Below are 24,677 nucleotides of genomic sequence, written 5' to 3'. Positions count from 1 at the left end.
CAATCATAAAGCACATCCTACATCCCACATCACAGAACCAGGATGCCCCCAAGAGGCAGAGGAGCAGCAACGGAACTGTGGCACACAGTTTTGTCTACCAATTTTGCAGTGAATTGTCCAGGGGATCCTCTGGAAGTCAAGGCGCTGTCAAATCGGAACAACAGCAGCAACTGCCACAGCAACAGCAACAGCAGCAGCACAAGGAGCTAGGAGAAGAGGGGAGGGGTAAAGAGAGGGTTGGGGACAACCGGAGATGGGGGCAATTGTTGGCTTAGTCTCGTTTTTTGGCAGGGGCAGGCGCAGACAATTTTCGGACTCTACTCCCTGTGCATTTAGTTAAGCTTCAAGTGAAGACAGGCAACGATTCGGCAGTGAAACAAATTGCAGCATTTACCCTGTTCCTGCTGCCTGCCGTTGCCCCTGTACTCCTGCCCAGGCCATTTGCAGTACAGCACAATAGTGGCAGACAGAACCCTGACTCGAAAATGCTTGTACTCGTAGTTTGTGGCAAACAGTTTGCATAAACTTTGATTATGTGTGTAAGCCCCGAGGCACAGTTCCCTCTCCACCTGTGCCACAAACGCATGTGGCAAGAAAATATTAGTGAGAGAACTTTAGATCAGAGAAGGCAATGGCTTTCTCCCAATCACCCAATCATAGCCTCATTTCCATTTATACGTATTCCCATTTCACACAAAAATCACACGATAGAAAGCACACACAACATTTCTGATTTCCCGGCAACTAAATTTCTTTTGCTTAGATTCCTCCTCCCTTCAACAGATTCCCCGATCATTCCTCCAAAATGTATCGTCTTCCGCACCATCGTCGTCAACGGCAGAGGCCGAATAATGGGTGGGTGCCACACATCCCATTACAGAGTCCAAAGAACCTACGATCCCAGCCTCATCCGCATACCTGCAGATTCCTGGGCAAAATGTGTAAGGATTTCCAGCATATGTCGTGGGGCCCCAGCGGTCGTCCCATGTTTGATTTTATGGTGCTGTCGACAGTGCCATTTATTACGGATGGGTTGCGTTTCTTCAAGCGATGCCACAAGCCCGATCGCCGGGAGTTTAAGCGCACTGCCGTGGTCGTCGGAGTGGGCATCCTTCTCATAGGTTTGGTGGGATATATCGTGAAGCTGCTGCAGATACCCATGATCCTGAGCTCCTATCAAAATGAAAAATAAAGTTTCAGTCTACCCCGAGATTCCTGTGCCTGGTTTCTGGCGCTGCGCCAAAAGCCAAGCTGCTTTTTCGGTTGACCCCTGACTCCCGCCTCCGGGGGGAGAGTGTTGACAGGCGAGCACTTCTCTTGGAAAAACACATGCGACGCTGCCAAAAAGTTTCCTTTCCATTCCTCGAAATCGAATCAGAGTCATCGAAGAGGCATAAGGTCGGGTTGGGGGGGCACTGCCAGATAAGCAGCAGCGTCGTGTGGCAACCTCTACGAGAGTGTCGTAGGTTGTGTCGAAGGTTGCCAGACGGCCAAAAGCATTGCCAGCTTAAAGTCAAACTGTCAGAGAGTGTCGTTTCTCCCCCACCAAAGAGCTGGCAGGGCACTCAAAGTTTTCCTTTCCCCAAGAGTCAGCATTAAAGTTTTTGCCTCTCAAAAAAAATTAGCTGGCGAAGCTTTTGTTTGCGGCTCCTATCATTTCAGTAGCAATTGCAGCAGTAGCCAGGACCTTGACATACGAGTAGTCGCATTTGGCGTGTGGCTTGTGGGGGGATGTTGCATGTGTCTCCATTTGCTGCTGTTATGTTTTATTGATGAGTCTCTCAAACCAAAATTGATGATACCCCGTCCTTGCATACATATTGCTGCCGCTGTCAAATGGCGCAAATTTATTCAAAGTTTTTGTCGGTTGTTGCGTCCGGTTAAAGCGGCATGCCATGCAACAGGCAACAGCGCAGCAGAGGAATGCAACTTGATGGAGGGGACTGTGTATCCTGTGTCCACGCACCTGAGCCACAAACAAAAGAGATAAGACGGGGGGGCACGATTTGGAGGTTATGAAGTCTTCGTGTAAAAGGACTGGAACGGAACGCACACACAAAGCCAGAGATATAGAAAGAATAGAGATAATGCAGTCAAAGGGAAATCCTAGAGGCAACATAAGACTCTCTGTACAGATGGAGTTGTCACTGTCGCCCCCTCCCACACAAAGTCCTGGGAATTCAGTTACTTAGCCTGGACTCCACCTAAGAACACAGACAACGCACACACACACACACACACCAAACGAACCAAAAAGGACCGAAAGGAGTGTCTCCTTAGCACTAGAAATTGTGTACAGCTGCAAGGAATTCACCAGAAAATTTATTATGATGTCCTTTTTGGGAAACAGAGAGTCCTTGGATCGTTTTATGCAGCTTGTGTTTAAAGGAAATGTTTATCATTTTCGGACTAAAGAAATTTATATGGAGGTACTGTTTTCAAATGGGAAAACATCGATTGCTGGAGTAATTGATCGTAATATAAGTCGAGGGCGCGACCTACAGTCAGTTTTTTTTGTACTAAAAGTATTCCGTCCACCAACTGCACTTGCTGGGTATCCTTTATTCGGGCCAGCTTTCCTGTCGTGTTCTTGTTTCTTCTACTTCTCCTTTTGCTGCATTTTAATTAAAAGAGAAGTGCGGCCATTAATTTGCAACTACAAATTACACTCAATAAAACATGGGTCTGCCACTACCGCTGGTACTGCCTGCCACACACTGATTCTTCGGCAATGCACCGAAAGGGACAGGGACAGAGAAAGAGTGTGTGACAGAGAGAGAGAGAGAGAGAGAGAGAGAGAGTGTGGCAATCAATTTGCACTTTGACTACAATTACTGATTTTCGACACTTGAAAGGATTTTATAAATTGCCATTTGGCCCCCGTAAAACCCCCAATGAAAAAAAGAGACTGCTGTTCCAGTGCCTGGTGTTGCTGCTGCTTTGCTTTGACTTTGGCAATTTGTTTTGGCCTTTTGCTTTTGCTCTGTTCTGGCCACAGCCCTCCCGTACACTCCTCATGCATGTGTGAGCCTTTTTCCAGGCTTATGCTCCTTTTTCCTTCTGCGACTACTGCTTTCCTGTACAACTTTAATTAACTCACTTCTGTGCGACTTCTGTGGCCAAATGGAAGTCAGGGCTCTGTGAATGGGTTAAGGGTTAAGAGATAGGGAACAACACGGGAGTGGGACTGCAGAAAGGAGTTGAAAACTTAAGTGATATTTGCTGGAATGGAAGTGCCAATTAAGTTTCGCCTGAATGGAAGGCCTAATGACCTGATGACAAAAGAATATAACTTCAACCCTATAGGAAAAACAAGTCAAATGAATTGTGTGTTTAAAATATGGAAATATATATTTCCATGGATGGAAAACGATAATGTGTGATTTATTTCTGCAGAGGAGCTTGGGGAGAAACGATAATTGCTTTTCCCAGCGAAAAGAGAGTTTCCTTTTCAGAAAGAGTTATAGCAGATCATAGCAATGCCCATTCCGTTGACTTTCATCTGCTACTCGTTCCCTCTTTCTCCCGATTCCATCTCTCCATCTCCGAAGCAATTTCCATGCAAAACTCAGTAGCCATACGGCGGAAAACATTTTTACACATATGACTGACGACTGACGCTGATTGCGTTTGTCACGTCCGCGAAATACGAGTACTAGTACGCAAAAAACGGGGGCAATGTGACGGCTAAGCGAAGCAGAAAGGTGCCCCTGCAAATAGGCCATGGAAAGCGGCGTGGCGCGGTGCGGGGAAAGCCAGAGAAACATGGAGAGAGGCAGAGATGGAAAAAGCCGAGGCCGCCGCTCCACGAATTTGTTGTTGTTGTGGGTTGGCTTTATGGTTCCCCTCTTTAAACGTCGCATCTCTGCCTCTACCTATCGCTCTCTCTCCCTCTCTCTGTGTACTTTGTGTGCTACCCTGTATTTGCAGATCAAAGAAACACGTTTGGAATGGATATCAGAACAGATTTCCGACTTCCGAGGAAAGCATTTCTTGAACGAAAATTAACAGCACCTTACACTAATTTCGGGAGTGCTTTTCTTGGATATTTCGATCCGAGGGTATTTCCTAGTCGATAGATGTGTGTGTTTTGTGTGTTTCTTTTTGTTCTGCATCTACGCCAAAACTAGGCAACAGACGACATCAGCAGCGGAACTGCAGTAAAATCGTCATCGATGAACTCGGCGCTCTCTTTACGCACACACACACGCGCAGACAGGTCCATCCAGCATTGCGTATACGTAACGTGGTGCATATGGGGTGTCCCAGAAATCCGTTCAATTCTTTTGGGGTGTCAGATTCGTCTACAGATTGTCGCAGTTGCGACATATTTTGCATAATTTAGCGATTGAATTTAATGCTCAAAGGCGAGAAGCAGAGTTCGAGCTGCTCCATGCTTCATGTCCCCCGAGCCACATCAGTCTACGCCTTCCGATACATACATACATCATGCGGCTGTGGCCCCATCCATTCTGTTTTTCATTTATTAATTAAATAATTTTTGTTGCATTTGCATCCTGGCTGGATAATGATGTTGCTACTGCTGCCGCCGATAATGATCATTGCTGCACATAGGACACATACACGACACTGGAAACCAGACATGCGACAATAATTGCATGCAACATAATTAAAGCCATTAAAGCACTTAAGCTACCGGAAAACACACGACATGGCCATATGGCTGGACCCCACAGGAGCAGGAGAAAGACAGTGGATCACGGCAGGAGGAGAGGCAGAGGAAGAGGGAGAGGCAGCAGTCATGTTTGCATATTGCATAATTATGATGAAACACACATTTAAATGCATTTAATGGCAGGGAAAAGCAGGTCGAAACGGATCGAAAGGCCCTGGACCCCGGAAGCGGCCGAGATCGTGGTTTGAGCCCTGGTTTTTGGGGTCAACCCTGGATGGGCAGGTGGCCTATGGTACTCCCTTCCCTTACCTCTCGTTCCCTGTAGCAACCAACCGAAAAATGCTTTTAACGTTTATTGGTTTTTGTATTAAATATTCTACTGGTGGAAATATTTATAGAAACAGATTGCCGTCCCATCAAAGGGCATATTTAAGTCAAAAATGAAATCACGGGTACAGATTGGAAGAATAAAAGGAGATCTATTAAATGCACATCTCTTTAAGTGCTCCACTCTTATTAAATTCTTTCTTAAACTACATTTTCAGACCCAAACAGCAAACGATAAATGGAAAACAGAAACCAAATCGAAATCTGTGTCCAAATTTGTTCAAGAAAATGCAATATTTGTTTGTCAATTACACATTTCGGACAGGACCGAAACTCAATTGATTTTCGAAAATCTTTCACTTTCGATTTAGGATAATACCTCATGATTCGATATTTGGCAAAAAAACGAAATTCCTTGAGGAAAATGTCTGGCAAAAATCGAGAGGAAAATTCGAATGCAAAATTTCAGCACTGCCACTGGATGATATTTTTCTTGTTTGCCAATCGGCAAGGGGCAAACGGAGGGGCGAGAATCAATTGACAGATGAGTGCTAGAAATGGGCTGTGGGATGTCCGATGTAGGATTTTTGTTTACTAAAATTTTGGACTGCACAAATTATGCATGCAATTTAAGCGACATGATTTATGGCCAAAAGATTTTTCAAATATTTATGAAAACACGTCCACCTCTCTATCTCTCTCTCTTTCTCTTTGTGGGGATATATCCGTAAATATCTGTAGTATTTAGTTATTTGTGGTTTATTTTTGTGCTGGGGGAAAGGGGAGAAAATTTAATTAAATCTCGTCTCTCTCTGTGGCTGCATTTAAATTGTATTTTCCATTTACACTTTGTGACCATTTTTACGCGTCAACTTTTCCTTTTCCTTCTTGTTTCTTCTTCTGTTTCATGTTTCATGTGGCTTCCATAAATGTTGCATGAGGCGCACTTCCCGTTTCCTGTTTCGCTTTTGAAATTCTAAAGATGGGCAAAAACTGCGGCAAGGAAGCCAAGAAAAAGATTTTTGGTACAGCTCTGGCAGGAAGCTCAAAAGTTTTGTGAAGGAGGCGCGGGCCCTAGGGAGGTTGGAGGGGGCCTGGATTTCATTTTGGGTCAATTGTCGAGGCCAGAACGGTGCTCCTTGAGTAATTGACACATTTTCAGGAGCTGTCCTTCACCCACACCTGATGCTGCTTTTTATCTTTTCCAGAGCGTGAATGGAGTTTCAATTACCCGCATTTTCATGGACTGTCTGGCATGCCACACTCGGGTTAAATATTTATTAAGCTTATTACTGGTCACACACACCTTCTGCGGAAAGCCCAAAGATACAAATCCGAAGAAGCGAATGAAGAAGCTGTGATGCACTCCATGATCTATCAAATACAAAAGACACCAAAAAAGGAAGGATCTGAGGAATCAAGGAGATATGGCCACATCTTGGAAATAGAGTACAAATGTATATTTTAATCGTTACCCTTCCACTGATCAACTTTAAGGTACCCTCTAGAAGAGTACCGCTATCCATGAATGAGGGGAAAAGGCACACAATTATAATTATTTATTTTTGCGACAGTGTTTCCATTGTCTCCTCTGGTGTTTTCTCTCCTTTGCACTTCTTTGTGGCACTCAGTCACACAGTCCCTCCTCTGTCCACCCCGCTGTTGTTGCGCACTCTGCAAACGAAAGCGAAACGAAACTGTCGCGGGAGCTGGCCATAAATCATTTATGCAACAGACACACAGGGATACGCATGGTGCAGGGTATACAAAGTGGCATAAATCAACTTACATTCGTCCCCTTCGAGAGAGGTGGGGTGGTGAGACGTGCCTGCAGTCATATGCAGAACTTGCAACAAGAGAGTTTTTTGCGGAGATGCTGCAGGAAAAACTGGAAAGAAGACGGGAAAAAACTTACGCGTTTCGCTTTGGCGCCTTGTCTTTGCTTTTCCCCATTGCCACGCCCTCTCTGAAAACTTACCCGTGAATTTTCCACCCTTTGACGTTCCTCTTGCCCCTGGTGCCACGTTCTTTGAATGCATGTCAGTGCCCTGTGTGTTTGTGTTTCTGCGTGCCTTTTGATAAGCGTGCTTTTGGATCCAAGGAAGGAGAGAGGCGAGACCCGTGGAGAGGTCGTCGAAGCAACAGCCAGAGCATAAGCTCAAGCTGCAACTGAAACTGAAGCTGAAACTGCAGCTCAAGCTGAAACGCTTTTCGGCAGGACGAAGGGGGTCGAGCGGGGCCCTCAGTGGGAAAAAGTTGAGCTTCTTCTTTTCCCAGTTCACCCCGTTTCGAGGCACTTTATTGGTAGTTGCTGCCAAAGTATGCAGCATAGTGTAAGTTTTTTCCCTGAATTTAATTTCTGACATGTGTGTGTGGGACCTGAGAGAGCGGGTGGGAGGAAGTAGTGCCGCGTGATTAGATTTTCACATGAGGGGGAAGACAGCCAGAGGGAGGTGCACTTGCAGGAGCAGCTGCTTTTGTTTGGTGGCAGCGAAAAATATGAAGCGAAAACTTTTGATCGGAAAATATGTACATAAAATAAAAGAAAATTGCTTATAGATATACCAAAATCTACAACTTGTGTACATGTGGGGTATTCGAGAGAGTACCAAGGGTGTATTTTTTGTCGAGGGATATCTGGTATCGGTTATCCATATCTATATGAATAACCAAAGATACTAGAGATACCAAACATTTCCTAAAATATACCATAAAATACTACCATGTCCAGAATTGGTAGTGGTAGTTGCCGTTTCTATATAAATCGAGAAAAATCTAAGCGACTTGTTTTTTATACCCGATAATCAAAAATCATAACCGATAATCAGATATGTATAGTATGTATGTATGTACCTTAATTTTCTTATAATTCTCGCAATGACGAGAACGTATCTAAATTGGAAAAGCAAGGTACGTATGATTTTCATATATATTCTTTTCACTACTTTCCCTTAACTTTCCTTCTGCCCTACAGCTGTCGTATATTTTTCCCATTTTTTCAAGACATTTTCTCATTGGCCTGAAGGCTGCTCTCTTTTTTGGGATGCCAGAAAACGATTTGCACGTATGTTTTCCGAACATCCGTCGATTTATAAAAATTATAATTGCAGCCCCAGCCCCAGTCCACAGCCACAGGCCCAGAGCGTTCCTCATTCAGTCAAACGCGGGGTGCAGGGGGATCTCAATGTGGGGTTCATGCCACGTTTACAATGCACTTCCGCCCCATTGTTGTTTTGCATGTTGACATGGCAGAGGAGCCAGAGGCAGAGCCAGCGCCAGGATTCAGAAACAGGAGTCAGACATATTACTCATACCCCCTTCTGCCGCTACTGCGGAGGAGGCGGTGGAAGCGCGGAATCGTTGGTGCGTGTTGACAATCATGGTCTCCTTTTTTTTCGTCTGCCTGCCCCACTAATGTGCCACGCCTTTCGGGAAGTGTGCTCGTGTGTGTGTGTGTGTGTGGCAAGCGGAAAAAGTTGAACTGACAATCGAAAAAAGGATAGGAAGGGGTGGGAGAGGCAAGCGTCAGAGCCAGTCAAGTGTGTGGCTCGTCTTTTCTTTCCACACCTCCCGTGTAACAACAATAGCAGCTGCAGCGGCTGCAACAATACAACATGACAACTTCCGCTGCATTCTGCCGCCTGCTGCGGGCACAAAAGAAAAAGCGGCGCAACAGAAAGAGAACTACAGAAACACAGAAAGAAACAAACAAACAAACACTCAATGCCTGAGAGAGTGAGGAAAAGCGCGTGGAAAACTGTAACGGAATCGCATTGTGTAAGGAAATATGTTTTTTCCTGCTACCGAAAGGGAGCGGGAGATGCAGGGGTGGCCTCATAGCAAACCTGAATCCCAAGTCCTGCATCCAACGATCGATTAAGAGGTGTATCTATGTATAGACAAAAATCTTGTAGATATATATATCTAATAAATAGTATAGTAAATAGAGTATATACCCACACAACGGATGCCCCTCACAGCATTGTGTGAAGGGGGCTGGAAATGTAATTAGTTTGATGCCCGATTCGATTCGATTTGATTTGATTCAAACGTGCACTGTAATTCCATCTAGTTATGCAAATTAGATGCCCGACAAATCCCCACGCTTATTAATTACTGCCCTCTTTTTCTGAACTCTCTTGAGTGGTGGCTATATCGTTGTCGTCTCCATCCTGCACATATTCCACATGCTCCTCTTCCTCGTCATAATCAATGATGAGATGATCTGCCTTGTGAACACACATCACCAAATGAAAGGCATAGGCACAGTGTTCTGCTTCAGGCGACGCTGTAAACCCCACCTCCATGCAGCGGCTGATCGAAATCGCTGTCTCTCCTGTTGCACACCGAATCACACTCCACTCGCGATTCATTCAGCAGATTCTTCATATTGCCCAAGCTCTTGAACGCCTCGAACTCCTCGTTGGTGAGGCTGTTGAGCATTAGACATTACTGCAGTCCTGCAGTCCCACATCGAAGAAGTTAAAGGGATGGCGGCATTAGGCAAAGACTGTTGCTCATGCTCCCCATTTACTATATTTACCCACCTGATTAAGGCATATAATTAGAGCCAAGATCAATGCGAGCAGTCTGCTGGGGAACATGGCTAAAATATAACTGATTCGTAGGCCCCCCGATGAGAGAAAAACACTTCCCGATTCCAAAGAGTTGCTCAAAACCAGTTATATTTTTCTGTTGCATTATTCATTTAAATCGTTGTCTTTTTCCTGCTCTTCATCTACCTCATCACTTGCCTCCAGGTAATCCGATAAGCAGAGGAACATACTGAAGGCATATTCGCAGTTATCGGGCTCATCATCGTGCGCTCTTTTGCAGTTTTCGAGCGCTTGACGATGCTCATCCGTGAGGGGCTCAAGCTCATCGATTTTGACTACATCCACACGACCGCGGCTGTCCAGAAGGTTGGCTCTCGCAACCAGACAGTGGGCAAAGCACTTGTATTTCCTATCCAGATTCTCCAGATCCTCCTCGGAGCTGCTGATGTTCATCTGTGCCTGTAACTCCTCTACGGTGATGTGACTGAAGTATAGGCATTCGTTCATCAAATCGGATTCATCTAGAGCGGTGGGCAGACTCTATTGTAGATTGTTTTAGTTGAATGTACAGATGCGTATTCTATAGAGAGAGTCCTACCTCTGTGAGGGCTACCAGTAGAAGTGATATAACGATAGAAACATGCAACATTTCCAATATTTAGAATGAATATGGACAGCGTAGCGGAGTAACTGTTGGGTTAAACCAGATCTCACCTATATATACACCCCATTGATTATCGGTTCAATCGGATCGGACTAATTGGCTCTGAGAGGGAACTGTTAGCGGGGAGAACAGTAGGAGTAGTCGTTAAACAACCTGAATCTCTCGTGCATTTAATTGGTATTAATTAATAAATATAACAAACTCTGACTGATCCGATGAATAACTTAAATTTTGCCTTGAAATTCTGCACCATTTTAAAGCTTTTCTAGGGGAGAAAACTTGCATACATTTTTTACATTTTATACGCAGTGGAAATTCGCATAAAAATGTTCTGTCAACAGGAGAGTACGAGTATTTTCTAAAACACTGCAAACCGAAAATGAAGCGACAACTGCAGAACGAGAGGCGACAAATTGGGGCTGAAAGAAAAGGGCACGTGATGGTGAGGGGCATGGAATGGTGGCATGCAGTTTCAAACCAAGCGAAAACTTTAGACAACAAATGAAAATTCCAAGGAACCCTCACATTCGCAGTGAGGTTTTCGGCTTTTGTGGCAGGGAACTCTCTGTCTCTCTGCCACTTCGTTTATTTACGGCCTTGGGCATTCGTTTTTTTCCACATTTTCGTATGCTTTGGTGTATATTTTGGGCCCTGGCCAAAAGGCAAATATGTGTACTATGGAAAATTGCAACATTTTTATGGTCATCACAGGAGGTGCTAAACTGTGTCCTGTTTTGCATTCCCCTTCAGTGATATTTATCAGCGTTGCGCTGCATAATTGCATTTTCAATGGACTCCATATAAGCCATCAATTTTTCGTAGAAATGTAGGCTGTAGAAATGTAGGCTCCCTAATCGGTCCGTCCTGAAATGAATTTTTGTCTCATTGGTGGCATTGTTGCATGAATCAGAAATTGTCTTTGAATAATGCATGACAAAAACATTGTTTGGGGATGTGAGTGGATGAAAGGGATTGCTGAATGTTTAGAGTATGCAGAGTTTAAAATTACTATGCAAATAAGAATACTTTTCTTTTTAAAATTTTGACTTTTTCACTCTTTTTTTTACATTTTTTCGTACGAACGTAACGCCAGAATGGAAATGCCAATATGGAGGAGGACTCTGTTTTTTCAGTGTAACCTTTGCAGGATTCCTGCGCAGCTCAAAATTAAACCAATATTTCATCTTATTTAATATCTTTGGATGATATTATAATAAATATAAATTTCGTTGGGTGAAAAGTTCCCTTGTGTAAAAGAATGGACGGGTCTAAAAGGAGCATCAGCATCCCTACTAAGAGTGCTGCTTCTGGCGCTGTTGCATGCCACACCTTTACGGAAAAGTTTTCTGCAAAGCAAAAAAAACGATGGAACAGAAAAAGTTGGCGCTGCTTTTTTGTATACTAAAAATAAATAGTCCGACGACTTTTCAATATGCGTGTCACGTATTTTGCATGCACTTTGATGGCATGGCCACGCCCCCACACAAACGCGTACACAAGGCATGTGTGGCACATAGCACGCCGCATCCACAGGAGGAATGTCCCCTGCGATTCCGAAATATGCGTGTAACCTGAAAAGCACACAGAAAGACGGAGAGAGAGAGAGAGAGAAAGACAGAGAGGGTGAGGTACTTAATGGTGCATCTACAGAGCCCTGCAGCGTCTGAAACAATGGATAATGCAACAAATTAATTAGCGAAATTTCAAAGGGTTGGCAAGGAGAGAAAAAAGTGGAAGTACCTCCTTCAGGTTACAGCAGCAGCAGGTCCATTTTGGGTACAAAAGGACACACTAAAGCAGTTTACATTTATCAATTAGTATGAAATGGAGACCAAGGCAGAAGGCAATGGCAGGACTCCCTTCTGCTGGAGACCAAGCCATCTGCCAAGAGTTCATTGCAATAACAGCTAGGAAGGGTCGCAGGCACCGCCCTGCCCACTTTGGACCCACTGAAGTGTGAACTGGTGAAAAATAAACAGAGAGTTGCCAGATATCAGGAAACGCCATGTCCTTGGAGATGAAGCTGCATCCTTGGAAAGAAAGTCAAACCCTACTCTGTCGTTACTCCTGCTTGTCTTCCCCCCCCTACTCTTTGCTTTTCCCGTCGGTAATTACAAAATTTTTAATTAAATGTTAAGTGTGGAATGGGGCGAGGGTCTTCCCTTTAAGCACTCATAACTGTAAATGTGCACGGAGCAGAGCTTTAAGTTCCACTCTAGGACGATGATGATGACTTGACTCTTCTGTCTTCTGTCCACCCGCCTTTCCACTCTCCTCTAGCATGCCCCGGATGGACGAAACTATCTTACAGAACCATGGACTATCATCAAACGGAACGGACTCTCTCTCTCTCTGTTTATTTTTCCAACTTTCCGTGTGATTTTCACGCCTCGCTGCCATTCGGTGACAATTGTTTTCACTGCCAAAAATAATGCACCCACACGGTGTCCATTGATTTGTTGGGTCCACAGAAAACAAGAAACCTCCCAACTAGGGGAAAAAATAAAAATTAGAAATGCTTCTAGAGGAAACCGTTCGGACGTCTTTTTGCGTTTCGAATCGATTCTGAGTTCACATTTCAATCGATTTTTATCACAAATTTCAGTGTTTGCAATTTTCAGATCTACTACACAGTTTCTGCTGAAAAAAACTTCGATATGTTTCAATAAGGAATAAAGAGAGAGAGTATCCCACTGCTCGCATTTATGTATGTTTGGCATCTCTGGCATTCGACACACACCTTTTAGGCTTCGCTTTGGCTTTGTCGAATGCTGAAGAGAGCTTAAAGTTTGAGCTTAGTGCCGTTAGCCGCTGCCTCTCGAGTGTGCGGAATAGTTTTGTATGGAAAGAGGAGGATAATGCAGGGGTGTAAAAAAGGGAGGCATTACGTTAACTGAAAATAAACCGAGTGTTAAACGTGGACTTACAACACACTGGCCATCCCATCCCATCCCTTTCCATCCATTTTTATTGCCGAGAGAATGAACGGAAGGACGGAAGGACGGTCGAGTGAGGTCCGTGAGGCGTAAATAATCGCATTAGTTGCGAAATTAAAAATTACTAAATAAAAATAGAATAGATAAATCCGCCCACGAATGGGTGGATTCCCCCTCTGTTTGGGCATCCTTATTTAAAACGATTTACTGCTAATTGAATCGCCAGTGCAAAACGGAAAAGACACGAAAGGACAGAAAAGTAAAAGGTGCTGCCTGGTGACTGGTAGAGAAATTAGTAAAGCCAATGCATAAAATCTAATGTCCTGGAAGTTTGGGGCTGCCTAAAAATTGCTAAAGAGGTCAAAGGTGACCCTTGGACTGGCACAACGTGGAAAAGTATCGCAATTTATGTCCCGCCATATATCTGTTTACATACGACTATATCTATAAATATATCATCTATACTCTGTGGCACGCTGGGCATGATGACCTCAATAGCTGCCACATCGAATGAAAAACGGGACGACGACGACTCTTCCGCCTGGCGCCTGTCCATCTCTTTTGTGGTATGTCTGCCACGTCTTGGTGCAAATTTAAATCAAATCTCGTGGCAGCAGCAGCAGCAACAAAGAGAGAAAGCAATGGAGAAAGGGAGAAAGAGAGTCAGAAATCAGTTTTCTTTTGTATGGCGTTTGAAAGGTTTCAAATGATTTCAATTGTTGCGTTGCATTGACAATTCCAAAAAGCCGAAAGGAGGAAGAGGAAGAGGAGCTCAATCGCCTTATAGATGCTTATTCTCTATTTATCCCTTTCTTTCTTTTTCTCTCTTTCTGTTTCTTTGCATTCTTCAGTATCTGCATCTGTCTCTTTCTCGTGTATATAGTATCGCCTCTGAGCTACATAGTCCAAAGTTCGTGTAAAATGATATGCATTCTTAGCCTTTGAGTGGAGTCCATGGCTTCTCTTTTGACCCCAGTCTGGCGTGCGGCAGGTGCAAGACCTCCATCATTGTGTATTCAACTCCAAGAGCTTAACCCTTCCCCCAGACAAACGATACATGACTGCGACTGCGACTGAGTGTCGTGTGGCAGAATAACAACACTCATTACTTGAGTGCTGGCTGCAACTGCAACGTACTGTTTGCAGCCTTTTTGTGGCAATTTTCGAGTGCGCTTTCTGCAGTTTTTAACTTGCAACAACAAGAGTCAAGCGCTGCCTTTTTCTTCTTTGCAGCAGGTGCATGTTTGTGCCTCGTTGTGTGTGTATGTCTTGTGCTGAAAAGTGCCACACCAAGCGTCATTGATGGTAACGTTGATGTTGCTGCTGCTGTTGCTTGTGTCGTCAAGCTGCCACTTGTCACATGGCAACAGTTTAGTTTTCCACTCACCCACACACACACACACTTGAGGAGGGCAAGTGGCGCCTCAAGTTGCACTCTCACATACGGCAAAACGGAAATCAACGCAGTGCGCCCTCGTCGCCGGGCCAAATGAATGGAGACGAAAGAAAGCGCTCGTCGAGACACAAAAGGGGTGGGGAACTGAGGGACGAAACCGCCCACACCCTCCCCCACTAGCCCACCCACCAGATTATCAGATGAGAAATACGCGAGAAGGCTTTAAGTGTGGAATTTATGGGGCATTATGCGGAATGTGAAACTGTCGGAGAAAAAAACCAGAAAGCGCTGATATTTAATAGGACGCCACAGAAATATCTTGGTATTACACAAATATCTTGGAGATAAGATCTTTTTCCGTGTACCACTTTTAAGCTATGTTTGCTAACAAGAGTTTAATTAAATTAATGCAAAACGCGTTGCCGCTTCTGTAAACGATAATCTGAAGTTCGAAATTCTTGTCAAAATCATATCAAATATTTATATATTTAACAGAAATTCGTATTAGTAACACACAAAAGCAAAAAAAAATGCATAAACGAGTATAAGCAAAATTAAAATAGTAACGCTTTTGAGACATTGATAAACGATGCAGCATACACTCATACACTGCCTGTTGCTAGCTCTACTCGCAGTGGTAAGTTGTTCAGATCTTCCTTTTGTAAGCGACTGATTTATCCGGTATACCATGGACACAGTTACTGCTGTCGACTAGAGCATATGCCCGATTTTTGCCCCCCCCAGTGGCGATCCGGCTACCAGCCATTATTGCAGGCAAGAGCGAGATGTCCATACTGCCACCCCGATCAACCGCAGCCGCTGTGGGGTCAACCAGAGTCAACTCCCCTGTCAACACCAGCTCCCCTGAGATCCAAAAAGAGTCAACGAAAATTGTGGCACGAGCAGCAATAGAAGGAGCTTCCGCTGTGAAGCACATTCGTCGAGCGAAGCGAGAACTGATTGTGGATACCCCGTACGACTTTCACACTACGCACTTGTTCTGTGACATCGACATGCGGGGCAGGCACCGCCTCATCAGGTATTTTCCGAACCACTGCATTTGGGTCTGGAACAACAAGTACGTCCACGAGGGATTCTACCGCCTCTATAAGATGTACCAGCTGGAGGCCTTCACTTTTGGCCAGTACGCTTTGCGAATGTTCCAGCTAGAATATGACAATTACGAGCCAGTCGTGCAATGGGGAACGTGAAACTGTCGGAGAAAAAAACCAGAAAGCGCTGATATTGAAAAGAACGCCACAGAAATATCTTGGTTTATACAAATATCTTGGAGATAAGATCTTTTTCCGTGTACCACTTTTAAGCTATGTTTGCTAACAAGAGTTTAATTAAATTAACAGAAATTCGTATTAGTAACACACAAAAGCAAAAAAAAATGCATAAACGATTATAAGCAAAATTAAAATAGTAACGCTTTTGAGACATTGATAAACGATGCAGCATACACTCATACACTGCCTGATGCTGGCTCTACTCGCAGTGGTAAGTTGTTCAGATCTTCCTTTTGTAAGCGACTGATTTATCCGGTATACCATGGACACAGTTACTGCTGTCGACTAGAGCATATGCCCGATTTTTGCCCCCCCCAGTGGCGATCCGGCTACCAGCCATTATTGCAGGCAAGAGCGAGATGTTCATACTGCCACCCCGATCAACTGCAGCCGCTGTGGGGTCAACCAGAGTCAACTCCCCTGTCAACACCAGCTCCCCTGAGATCCAAAAAGAGTCAACGAAAATTGTGGCACGAGCAGCAATAGAAGGAGCTTCCGCTGTGAAGCACATTCGTCGAGCGAAGCGAGAACTGATTGTGGATACCCCGTACGACTTTCACACGTTGCACTTGTTCTGTGACTTCGACATGCGGGGCAGGCACCGCCTCATCTGGTTCTTCCCGAATCACTGCATTTGGGTCTGGAACAACAAGTACGTCCACGAGGGATTCTACCGCCTCTACAAGATGTACCAGCTGGAAGCCTTCAGTTTTGGCCAGTACGCTTTGCGATTGTTCCAGCTAGAATATGACAATTACATGCCATTTTTCTATTGATGACTGACCGCTGTCAGGACCTTTTCTTTCTGGCATGCCATGATTACCTCGGATAACATCTCTCAGCTCGCTATTATGATACGCCATACACACATTCATTTGATATAAGTGTACAATTTGAACTCAAATCAAAGAAACCGCCAAAGAAAAATCAGCCGTATAGTCTCATACCAGCACACAGGAGAAATTGTCTACATGTACTTACTCGTGGTTAACGGGGTTTCTTTTCGGGGTCTTTTCGGGCTCTGGTTCTTGGTTCTTCGCTAGGTGTACTGGGTACTGGGTATATTGCTAAGCCTCGCGTTTTTCGATCGCAAATCTTGTTGCCTTATAGTACAGTCCCTACGCCTTTGATGCAATAGAGTATCGCACAAACCCGTGATACCCCTAGGTATTCATACATATTTCCAAGTACTAGAAAACTTGTTGCCATTTCGATAAGTGTCCGGTTTTCACATTCGGCACTCCTTTCCGTTGAAGCCTACGGCTATATGGAACTGTCAGTTCACGAACTAATCCATGTTTCTTCAGATGAAATTCCAACTATCTCTTGATAATGCCATGCCTTTATTTACATTTTGACTGCTGCTCTAGCAGGTATAAGAACACATACGCCCAAAACGAAATCAACGTAGTGCGATGAGGCCGAAATAAGGAACTCCTGGAGACACGCTCGGGATGGACAAAAAAGCAACGAAACCCGCCCCACCACCCTTGATTATCAAATGAGGAGAGCGAGCGAAGGCGTTTTTTGTTTAGCAAAAAAAGAATTGCCATTGAAATTTTTCTCAGATACATAAATTCATTACTTCACAGGAATTTCTTTTAGAGTCACTCACAAAAATTATTCAATAATTATTCAAATTATTATTCAAATTATATAAGTGAATTTGATAGGTTTGTGATACATTGATAAACGATGCAGCATACACCCGCACTTTGCCTTTTGTCGGCTCTACTCGCAGTGGTAAGTTGTTCAGATCTTCCTTTTGTAAGCGACTGATTTATCCGGTATACCATTCACCCAGTCACTGCTGTCATCTAGAGCATATGCCCGCCGTTTGTCCTCCCCAGATGCGCTCCCATTCCCAGGAGAGCAGGATATGATTATTCCCCAAAGCGCCATAGCCATACCCACTCCCACAGCTAAAGCGACAGCACCCACTGTGGGGTCAGTCAGGGTCAACTCCACCAGCTCCAGAGAGATCCAAAAAGATTCCACAAACACTGCACGAGCAGCAACAGAAGGAGGCTCCGCTGTGAAGCACATTCGTCGAGCGAAACGAGAATTTTTTGTGGATACCCCGTTCGACTTTCACACGATGCATTTGTTCTGCGACATCGACATGCTGGGGAGGCACCGCCTCATCTGGTTCTTTCCGAATCACTGCATTTGGGTCTGGAACAACAAGTACGCACACGAGGGATTCTATCGACTCTACAAGATGTACCAGCTGGAGGCCTTCTTCTTTGGCCAGTGGAATGTGCGGCTGTTTCAGTACGAGCTTGAGAAGGCAACTTTTTACGCTAACTAGAATCGGACTATAGAGTAGAGTCTCCTCTGCCGCTACCGCTACCGCTACTGCCGCTGTTGCTTTTATCGTCAAGCTGCCGGTTGTGCCATGATAATGAGAATCCGATGAGATTTATCAGTACTAGATGCCAGCCATCGGAATAAAATAGACTCTTTTATATAACAGTGTTTATTGAATATTAAATCGAAGAAAAAATTATGACATTCACACACGCACACCCACAGATCGGGAGGAGCAAGAGGCGGGCCAAATTAATGCGGACGAAAGAAAGAACTCGGCGAGACACTAAAGGGATGGCAAAATGAGTGCCGAAACTCCTCCCCCCCCCCCCCCCCCCCCCCCCCCCCCCCCCCCCCCCCCCCCCACCATACCACCCCAGATTATCAGAAGGGAAGTGCGAAGTAAAGCTTCAAGTGTGGGAGCTATGAGGCGTTATGGGTAATTCTCATAAAAAATTATGAAAATCCGAGAAACAAGCCAGACAGCGCTGATATCGAAGGGGATGCCACAAAAACATCTTCGTTTCAGACGAATATCTTGAAGAAACGATTTTTTTTTTGGCACGTGCGACAAAAAAAAAGCACAAGTGAAAAAAAACTTATCCGATATAGTCCCAGAATAACAGTTACGTATGCATGCACTCAAAATGCCACCCGCAGTAACAATGTATCCATTCCGTGGGTCTAGCGATAATAATAGAATACAAAATTGTACCTCATGCATCATTGTCAGATCAGCTTCGATTTTACAATTCAGTTAGAATTTACAACTCAACTCTCAAATGTCTAGACATTCCTTTTAAGGAAGGAATGACCTTTGAAGTTGTTGTTAAATTTGAATGTTCATTGCTTTAATAGGAATTCGCTTTAGAAACACATACAAAAATTCTTGAACGAATAGTAGCAAAATTATATAAGTGAATTAGATAAGTTTCTGATACATTGATAAACGATGCAGATTACACTCGTACATGGCCTGTTGTCGGTTCTACCCGCAGTGGTAAGTGATTCAGATCTCCCTTTTGATATACATATATCTTCTGATAAGCAACTGATTTATCCGGTGCACCATTGACACAGTTACTGCTGTCAACTAGAGCATATGCCCGACGTTTGCCCCCCCCAGAGGTGCTCTCATTCAAAGGCGAGCAGGAGATGGTAATTCCCCAAAGTGTCATAGCCATAGCCGCCCCTACAGCCATAGCTACAGCAACAGCGACAGCAGCCGAAACCGATGTTGAGTATACCAGGGCCAACTCTACCAGCTCCAGAGAGATCAAAAAAGAGTCAACGAATCTTGTGGCACGAGAAGCAACGGAAGGAGCTCCCGCTGTGACGCACATTCGTCGAGTGAAACGAGAATTTTATGTGGATACCCCGTTCGACTTTCACACGACGCACTTGTTCTGCGACATCGACATGCGGGGCAGACACCACATCATCTGGTTCTTCCCGAATCACTGCATTTGGGTCTGGAACAACAAGTACGTCCACGAGGGATTCTACCGCCTCTACAAGATGTACCAGCTGGAGGCCTTCTTCTTTGGCCAGTGGAATGTGCGGCTCTTCCAGTACGAGTTCGAGAAGCCCATGTTTTTCGAATACTAGGATTGGATTATGTAGTGCCTTTTGCCGCTGCAACTGCCGCTCCGCGATTGCTCCTGTTGCTTGTAACGTCAAGCTGACACTTGTATCAAGGAAACTGTTTCGAGTACTGTTGTGATTAAGTCGAGAAACGAGGTTTTATTTTGGTGCTATTTTCTTTTAATTGTAGTAAGTTTTTTTGATTAGTACGTGGATTGTGATTTATAATTAAACATGTTTCACACTCTATCCTAAAGATCTTAGATTTAACATAGATATATCAGCTATTTGGATGTCGTGTTGAAATCATATTTATTTAAATTGTAAAGCCCTTTAATATTAAGTGGGAAAAAGACGCCCAAGTCGGAATTGCAATTGCTCATACAAGACCGCGTTGGTGAGACTATGGGCTAAACACCCAGAAAGCTAAATTTGATTAAACAGTGTAACAATCAATCATTTCTGCTGCACCGATGCTCCCAGCTCAACTGGAAAGCCAAGCTGACGCACATATTTCTCTTGATCTCACTGCATGATTTTCCCCATAAGGATATCTCTGTTTTTGCAGTTAGTCAGTTGGCAAATGTGGCCACTAAAAGGAATTCGTTTCAGAAATACACACAAAAATGCTTAAACGAATAGAAGCAAAATGATATAGGTGAAAAAGATATGTTTTTGATACAGTGATAAGTGATGCAGCATAAACTCGTACACTGCCTGTGTCCGACGCTACTTTACTCCCCCTTTGGATGTATAGCCTCTGATATTCGGATAAGATTTATCCGGTATTGGTGGTATTATCCATTGAAACATTCACTGCTGCCGATTAGATCACATGCCATACGTTTGCCCCCCACCAGAGGCGTTCCCTTTCCCAGGCTATCAGAAAAACACAGCGACAGCAACCGCTGTGGGATCAACCAGGGTCAGCTCCACAGAGATCCAAACAGAGTCAACGAATCGTTGCACGAGCAGCAACAGGAGCTGCGGCTGTGAAGCACATTCGCCGAGCGAAGCGAGAACTGCTTGTGGATACCCCGTTCGACGTTCCAAGACGCACTTGTTCTGCGACCTCGACAGGCGGGGCTGCTACGATTGTGTAGGTGTGTCTAAGATGTGACCCATTGGCCTCCTCATTGGGGTCTCTGTAAGATAAAATTATTGTAATATAGAATATAGATGTATAGAAAAATTTAAATTGTTATTTAATTTGGAAGAGTACGCCGGCCTTCTGGCTGTAGCTTCTTGCTGAAAAAAGGTAATTTGGTCAGAGGATTAGACACCTTGCGATAATGTATACCTATAATGTATAAATAATGTAGTCAACTCCGTTGCATGTACTCCACCTCAGAGCTTTGTCCACTCTCTGCCCCACACGGATGCCCGGACAACAGCTGGTACGCCTGCTGCTGCTGCAGCATGACTGTAAAATTGTATACGTAATTTAGGAAAATATTAGAAAATTCCCAGGAAAAATAATCAACAAATAGCCAAGAAAAATTTGTCTACTCTTTTGACTGGTAAACATATATTTATACTACATATATGGGAATATTATGAGTATTATTCCTGTTGCTGCTGGGGTAGGCCTTTGGGTCGGGCTTTACGTTCTTTTTTTCTTTATTTGTCGTCCACAGTTTGACAGATGGGTAAAATGCACAGTGCAGTCTTAAAAAGCGTAATAACCTTTCCATCTTTACCCTAAAAAGCATTTTAATCGACTGATTAATAGGAGAAGATTTAAGCTGCATGGGTATTCAATGGTCGACAGAGAACATCTTTAAGGCGAAAGAGGCCTGTTCAGTCAGTGATGGTAATCGTGTAGCTTGCCCATCTGAAGCCTCTCGACTGGCACTCCTGCTCCTCGCACACTTTACATCTCTCTCTCTCTCCCTGCCACAATATTTGTGCACAAGTGTGCAGTGTTGCATAAGCTTTAAGAATAACCTGCCGTCCTCTAGCCCATATGCATTGGCAGCCCATATACTTGCCACAAGACAGGCAGGCAGACACAGCCACTGCCACTCCTCTGGCATTGGGAAATATTTAGTTTCGATACGTTGCCTTTGGGCCAAACTCATTTAGATGCAAATTTTCGGAGCCAAGACGCTACCGGCTGCCGGCTGGTAGAGGAAGACAGGGGGGGAAGTGCATAAAATTTAATAACTACTAGCAAGTATTTATCCTTTGTGCTAGTCAATGGGCAAACAATTGGGAAAAGGGGCTGTGCACTTTGTGGCAGGGATAAACGGAGCGGATTAAGCACCAAGGGAAATGCTCTACATGTTGTAGGACCACAAGTTCTTATCCCAAGTCCTTTGTCTTTGTCGCCGAAAGTGTGAAAAGAATTTTAAATGTGTGTGCAATCACTCAGAAGATGTCCCCCCCCCCACACAATGCACCTTTTTGAGCTGCCACAGATTTATGTGGTGCCCCCGAAAAGAGGGGGTTGAGATAGTTGACCGGACCAGCCGGCCCAGACAACCACTTGACATCCATCCAGCCTCGTTCCCCGTTCTGCCGTTATTTTTCCGAGCAGCTTTTCAAGCTAATACTCTCGATCCGTTGGCACCTCTCGCTCCCTCTCTCACTCTTTCTGCCACCTGCTTCCTGATTTCTGCTGCTGCTGTATGTTGTCTGGCTCTCGCTCTCTTCATGACAAATGTTTTTGTTTACCCCAACATAATTCTTTTGTGATTGATGTGCTCGTTCCTGCAGCTCCCCTTGTGTGCTATGCTATGTTCCGGCTACAGTCGGATTTCCCTCAGTTTCTCACCCCCTGACTTTTTCTCTCTGCGTGTGTATGTGTGTGTTTGTTTGCATAGGAAAGAGGCAGGAGAGAATGGTATGTATGTATGTACGTGCACCTTTTTGTCGCCCTGGTCTTGTGGCACTTGTAATAATTCGTCGCCAGAGTCTGGGTCACTTTCTGAAAGGTGCAGCAGCGGCCTTATCTCAAGTGTTTTCCCTGGGAGTGGAGTGGAGCACGGAAGAAGAGTAGAGCACTCCTAAAGGTGCGCCTGTTGGTGAAGTATTTATGGGAAGGTGGGCCCGAGGGCTTCATAATTTTGGAGATGGAAATTTACTTAACACAGCTATCAGAGTGGAATAGGTGTACGGAAAGGCTAGTAAAATAAGATGCATTTAAAATCAGTTTCCACCTGAGAATGATTCTCTCGTACTCCTATTCCTATCCGTACACCTATTTCACTCTGATGGCTGTGTTAAGTAAAGTTATCTTTCCCGACAATTATCCATAGGCAGAGAAATAATCTTCAAGACAGCAGCAAAGGAAATCTGTAATGGACAAAAGATAATACATACATATAATCGATAATGTTGTCTTCCTAATCTTCATCCTTACAGATAATCATCAGCTCATACCTATTCCATACCTTTCAATTCTAAGCCGAAGAATAGCTGCCATTACTTATGTACATATGTATGTACATTTGAGCTCTCATTCGTAGCCGAATATTCCCGGTGGTACTCCGGTAATCAGAGAGAATGGGAGAGCCAAATAACAATATGCGCTTTTCGTTCTGCCTAAAATTATTTGACTTATTTGTGCGCAGTGCCTTCTGTTATGCACTCGGAAAGATCAGTTGATAGCAGAAACCAATGTATAATTAATTGCAAAATGTTTCTATGAGAAAAAGTCAAGTAAGACAATTTGTTTCGCCGCAAACCAAAAGTTTGTCTTTTTTAATGTATAAAGGATAAATGATATGTTTCTTTCTACATATACTTACCTAAATATACTATCTCTGTCTTTCCCATTTTCAAAGAAGTGTTAAGAGAAATTGAAATTGCAGCCAGAACGAACTGCTCTACTGTCAAAGTGCCTTTCCTCCCATCTAACAATACACACATCAAATGAAGGAATGAATTGAGCCAAACTGGTCTCCCGGACAGGCCAAAAGTTAATTTAAAACTTGTGGGAGACACCACCACCACCGCCACCACGCATTCCCCGCACCCCCACCCCCGAGAGAGATAGAGAGAGATAGAAATAACAGATATCAGCAGAGCAGTTCGCTCCGTAGTTTTCCCAGATGACAATATTTCAAGCTTGTCGGCGAACGTAAAAAAGTTCTTTAAGCCTTAAAGGATTTGAATCAATATGCGAATGGGACATGTGTCCGCGAATCTTTTAAGAACTTGAACAATCACCATCCCTACAATATGTATATAAGCACAATGGTGGGATGGGGGTATTAACCATATACTCGTACATATCTACATATATCCCTCCACCTGGATACACTTTAGAGAAAATTCAAAGAGAAAGACGACGCGTCGCGACATTGCCCTGGCGTAAATTGACGGCACATTTCCGTGGTAATCTCCACCGCACTCTCTTTTCCCTTTCACATTTTCACTCCTTTGGTTTTCCCTAAGCTGTTCAAAACAACTGACAACCGCAGAAGTAGTGCGACTTTTACTGCGCTGCTGGCATCCGCCATGGGTTGCACTCCCCACTCCTTTTTCTGGGGCGCAACTTTCGTTCGCTTCCGGCGACAGCCGTCGCCCACCTCCGACAGTGCCGACAGTCGACAGTTGTTGAAAAGTCAGAGGAGTTCTGGCTCTGGCGGATCTCCTCTTCCTTCTACCTTCTTCATTCTAGCTTCTGATTCGGCCTCTGCCGCTGCCTTTGGCTTCTGGTTGCTGCTTTCTGTTGTTGATGTGCATTTGGCACTTGATGTAATTGCTCAGCCTTCTTCTTCCCCTCAAAAAAAGAGTGGGGGAGGTGGAAAATGGTCATTGAATAGTTTTGCCGCTGCAATGAGCATGAACGAGCATCAAAGTCGCTTTTAACTAAGCTCGCAGTCGAAATTTATTACAAAATTCCATTAAATCTGGAGGTGAAGCATCAGCTTCAGGCTTCGAAAATTGTTCGCAGCCGCAAAACTATGCAAATAAGCTGGGAATTTATTATATAATGAGCCAGTAGCAGGAAACCTCTCCTGATGTTG

General features: G+C 44.3%; 4 protein-coding genes across 8 annotated transcripts; 3 read left to right on the top strand and 1 right to left on the bottom strand.

Annotated features, from left to right (window-relative positions):
• The first annotated feature begins 631 nt into the window (after positions 1–631).
• LOC117188300 (protein transport protein SSS1-like) lies at positions 632–1,210 on the top strand. Its single transcript, XM_033391927.1, has 2 exons — positions 632–855; positions 925–1,210. Exons 1-2 carry the CDS (start codon positions 806–808, stop codon positions 1,190–1,192), a joined length of 318 nt encoding a protein of 105 aa, XP_033247818.1. The 5' UTR covers positions 632–805; the 3' UTR covers positions 1,193–1,210.
• An 8,411-nt stretch (positions 1,211–9,621) lies between these two features.
• On the bottom strand, positions 9,622–10,210 carry LOC108158380 (general odorant-binding protein 57c). Its single transcript, XM_017290632.2, has 2 exons — positions 10,118–10,210; positions 9,622–10,059 (listed from the first exon to the last, which is right to left on the bottom strand). The coding sequence occupies exons 1-2, from the start codon at positions 10,166–10,168 to the stop codon at positions 9,664–9,666; spliced, it is 447 nt and encodes a 148-aa protein (XP_017146121.1). The 5' UTR covers positions 10,169–10,210; the 3' UTR covers positions 9,622–9,663.
• Positions 10,211–14,991: 4,781 nt separating this feature from the next.
• LOC108158303 lies at positions 14,992–18,277 on the top strand. Of its 5 annotated transcripts, none has more exons than XM_033392294.1 (3): positions 14,994–15,152; positions 15,214–16,018; positions 16,080–16,763. In XM_033392294.1, the coding sequence occupies exons 2-3, from the start codon at positions 15,971–15,973 to the stop codon at positions 16,581–16,583; spliced, it is 552 nt and encodes a 183-aa protein (XP_033248185.1). In that variant the 5' UTR covers positions 14,994–15,152; positions 15,214–15,970; the 3' UTR covers positions 16,584–16,763. The 5 variants fall into 5 exon arrangements, 4 of the variants coding, with proteins under 4 accessions (XP_033248184.1, XP_033248185.1, XP_033248183.1 ...); XR_004472575.1 differs by having other exon boundaries at positions 15,000–15,152; XM_033392293.1 differs by lacking the exons at positions 15,214–16,018; positions 16,080–16,763 and adding an exon at positions 17,612–18,277 and having other exon boundaries at positions 14,992–15,152.
• A 600-nt stretch (positions 18,278–18,877) lies between these two features.
• Positions 18,878–19,925, top strand: LOC108158296. Its single transcript, XM_017290537.2, has 2 exons — positions 18,878–19,117; positions 19,198–19,925. The coding sequence occupies exons 1-2, from the start codon at positions 19,070–19,072 to the stop codon at positions 19,723–19,725; spliced, it is 576 nt and encodes a 191-aa protein (XP_017146026.1). The 5' UTR covers positions 18,878–19,069; the 3' UTR covers positions 19,726–19,925.
• The last annotated feature ends 4,752 nt before the right edge of the window (positions 19,926–24,677 follow it).

The sequence above is a fragment of the Drosophila miranda genome, chromosome 3 (genome assembly GCF_003369915.1).
Source record: "Drosophila miranda strain MSH22 chromosome 3, D.miranda_PacBio2.1, whole genome shotgun sequence".
Lineage (NCBI taxonomy): Eukaryota > Metazoa > Arthropoda > Insecta > Diptera > Drosophilidae > Drosophila > Drosophila miranda.
This window is presented reverse-complemented; position numbering and strand designations above follow the sequence as displayed.